General features: G+C 36.6%; 1 protein-coding gene across 1 annotated transcript in view; it reads left to right on the forward strand.

Annotated features, from left to right (window-relative positions):
• The window catches only part of DRC1 (dynein regulatory complex subunit 1), a gene marked incomplete at its 3' end in the record, with an annotated part of 4,890 nt that extends 1,239 nt beyond the window's left edge, over nt 1–3,651 (forward strand). The window contains exons 2-4 of the mRNA XM_057388972.1: nt 675–814; nt 2,107–2,241; nt 3,615–3,651. Of these exons, the coding sequence (XP_057244955.1) occupies nt 675–814; nt 2,107–2,241; nt 3,615–3,651 (312 nt within the window). The remainder of the gene's footprint in view (nt 1–674; nt 815–2,106; nt 2,242–3,614) is intronic.
• Between the last annotated feature and the right edge of the window lie 8 nt (nt 3,652–3,659).

Here is a 3,659-nt window from a genome sequence, read left to right on the forward strand (position 1 = left end):
ATTTAATTTAATTTAAGTTTAGTTTAATTTAATTTAATTTTAGTTCAACTTAATTTAATGCAATTTAATTTAATTTAATTTAATCCTAAGAAGAATTTAATTCCTGCTTTTCTTCCCGGACGTTCCGCTAATTTTCCCACATTTTCCATAAATTCCGGGTTTATTTTTTTGGGGTTTTTTTGGGATTTTTGAGCCGTTTTTAGGAGTTTTGAGCCATTTTTGGGGGTTTTGTGGATTTTTGGGGCTTTTGAGCCGTTTTGGGGGTTTTTGAGCCGTTTTCAGGGGTTTTGAGCCGTTTTTAGGGGTTTTGTGGTTTTTTGGGGTTTTTGTGGTTTTTTGGGGGTTTTGAGCCGTTTTTGAGGTTTTTGAGCCGTTTTTAGGGGTTTTGAGCCGTTTTTGGGGTTTTTGAGCCATTTTTTGGTTTTTTTGTGGTTTTTTTGGGTTTTTTTAGCCATTTTTGGGGGTTTTTTGTGGTTTTTTGAGCCGTTTTTGGGGATTTTGAGCCGTTTTTGGGGGTTTTTGTGTGTTTTGGGGGGTTTTGAGCCATTTTGGGGGGTTTTGTGGTTTTTTGGGGGGGTTTTGAACCGTTTTGGGGTTTTTTTGTGGTTTTTTGGGGTTTTTGAGTCGTTTTGGGTTTTTTGAGCCAATTTTGGGATTTTTCCACAAAATCCCAGTACCTGGAGAGGAAGCTGCGGCAGCTGAAGGGAGCTCAGCACCTGAACCAGGTGAAGCTGGATTACAACCTGGAGGTGCTGCGGCAGCTGGACCTGGAGAACTCCAACCTGCGCGCGATCCAGAAGAGGAAAATCAACAAGTGAATCCCGCCCCCGGGAATCTCTTCCCCTTCCCAAAATTTTTCCCGGGGATTTCCTGCCTTTCCCAAAGGTTTTCCTGTCAATCTCTTCCCATTCCCAAATCTTTTCCCAGGGATTTCCTCCCATTCCCAAAGCTTTTCCTGTGATCTCCTYCCATTCCCAAAACTTTCCCAGCATTCCCAAGGCTTTTCCAAGGGATCTCTCCCCATTCCCAAAGATTTTCTGGGGATCTCCCCCCTTTCCCAAAGCTTTTCCCAGGGATTTCCCTCCTCTCCCAAATTTTTTCCTGGGATCTCTTCCCATTCTAGCTTTTCCTGGGGATTTCGTTCCTTTCCCAAATCTTTTCCTGGGGATCCCAAATCTTTTCCCAGGGATGCCAAACCCATTCCCAAACCTTTCCCATCATTCCCAAATCTTTTCCTGGCATTCCCAAATCTTTTCTTGGGGATCTGTTCCCATTCTCGAATCTTTTCCCAGGGATTTCCTCCCATTCCCAAATTTTTTCCCGGGATCTCTTCCCATTCCCAAAGCTTTTCCCTGGGGATTTCACTACTTTCCCAAATTTTTTTCCCAGGATCTTTTCCCATTCCCAAAGCTTTTCCCTGGGGATTTCACTCCTTTCCCAAATCTTTTCCTGGGGATCCCAAATCTTTTCCCGGGGATCCCAAACCCATTCCCAAATCTTTTCCCGGGGATCTCCTCCCGTTCCCAAATCTTTTCCTGGAGATTTCTCCTCTTTCCCAAATCTTTTCCTGGGGATCTCCTCCCATTCCCAAAGGTTTTCATCCCATTCCCGAAGCTTTTCCCAGGGATCTCCTCCCATTCCCAAATATTTTCCCAGGATCTCCTCCCATTCCGAAATCTTTTCCCAGGGATCTCCTCCCATTCCAGAATTTTTCCCCGGGGATCTCCTCACATTCCCAAATCTTTTCCCAGGGATCCCAAAGCTTTTCCTGGGGATCCCAAACACATTCCCAAATATTTTTCTGGGGATCTCCTCCCATTCCCAAATCTTTTCCCGGGGATCTCCTCCCGTTCCTGATTTTTTTCCTGGGGATCTCCTCACATACCCAAATTCTATTCCTGGAGATCCCAAAGCTTTTCCTGGGGATCTCCTCCCGTTCCCAATTTTTTTCCTGGGATCTTTTCCCATTCCCAAAGCTTTTCCCCGGGGATTTCACTCCTTTCCCAAATCTTTTCCCGGGGATCCCAAACCCATTCCCAAACCTTTCCCCATCATTCCCAAACCCATTCCCAGAATTCCCAGCCCTTTCTCTCCGCCCCATCCCAGATTCCAATCCTCCCTGAGCATCCTGAAGGTCCGAATGGCCGACCAGGAGAAGAAATTCCAGGAGGAGCGTCAGAGCCTGGAATTGGATTGCCAGAGGGTGATGGGGCAGATCCAGGAGACACGGGGCAGGATGAGGTGGGAATTCCCTTCGGAGCCTCCGGAAAAATGCGGGGGATGGATCTGATTGGTTTGATCCCATTTTATTTAATCCGATTTTTCTTAATCCATTTTTTTAATCCGATTTTTTATCTGTTTTTTTTTCTCCATTTTTTTATGTTTTTTTTAATACATTTTCTTTTATCTGATTTTTTTGTCCAATTTTTTTTAACTCATTTTTTTATCCAATTTTTTTAACTCATTTTTTTATCCAGTTTTTTTAATCTGAATTTTTAACCAATTTTTTAACCCATTTATAACCGATTTTTTTTAATCTGATGTTTTTTATCCGATTTGTTTTAATCCGATTTTTTTAATCTGATTTTTTTAATCTGATTTTTTTATCTGATTTTTTAATCCTTTTTTTAATCCGTTGTTTTTATTATCCGTTGTTTTTCAATCCGTTGTTTATCCGTTTTATTTTATCCATTTTCTTTTATCTGATTTTTTATCCGATTGTTTTAATCTCATTTTTTTATCCGATGTTTTTTATCTGATTTTTTTAATCCGATTTTTTAATCTAATTTTTTATCCATTTTTTTATCTTTTTTTTCTCCTTTTTTTTAATCCGAATTTTTTAATCTCATTTGTTTTAATCCAATTTTTTATCAGATTTTTTTAATCCAAATTTTTAAACCAATTTATTGTCCATTTTTTGATCCATTTTTTAAATCCATTTTCTTTTATCTGATTTTTTTCATCCGTTTTTTTAAATCAGATTTTTTTATCCAATTTTTTAACCAATTTTTTAATCTGATTTTTTTATCAGATATTTTTTATCCGATTGTTTTTATCCGATTTTTTTAATCTGATTTTTTTATCTGATTTTTTTAATCCAATTTTTTAATCCATTTTTTAATCCATTTTTTTCTCTGTTTCTTTTTATCCATTTTTTTATCTGATTTTTTAATCGGTTTTTTTTAATCGCATTTTTAGCTGATTTTTTTTAAACCAATTTTTTTTAATCCAATTTTTTTATCCGTTTTTTTATCTGGTTCTTTTTTCTCCATTTTTTTTCTGGTTTTTTCATCCATTTTCTTTTATCTGATTTTTTTTATCAAATTTTTTTTAACTCATTTTTTTTAATCCAAATTTTTTTACCTGATTTTTTTTAATCTGATATTTTTTATCCTATTGTTTTTAACTGATATTTTTAATCTCATTTTTTAACCAATTTTTTTCAATCCAATGTTTTTTATCTGATTTTTTATCCAATTTTTTTAACTGATTTTTTTATCCAATTTTTTTTAACCTATTTTTTTAATCCGATTTTCTTAATGCAATTTTTTTAAATGCAATTTTTTTAAACGATTTTTTTTTTAACCAATTTTTTTTTTTTCAATCCCTCCCAGGTACCTGGCCCGCTGCAACGCCGAAAAATTCCGAAAGGTTTGGAT

The sequence above is a fragment of the Malurus melanocephalus genome, unplaced genomic scaffold, assembly GCF_030028575.1.
Source record: "Malurus melanocephalus ecotype Western Australia unplaced genomic scaffold, MMel_1.1 scaffold_3051, whole genome shotgun sequence".
Classification (NCBI taxonomy): domain Eukaryota; kingdom Metazoa; phylum Chordata; class Aves; order Passeriformes; family Maluridae; genus Malurus; species Malurus melanocephalus.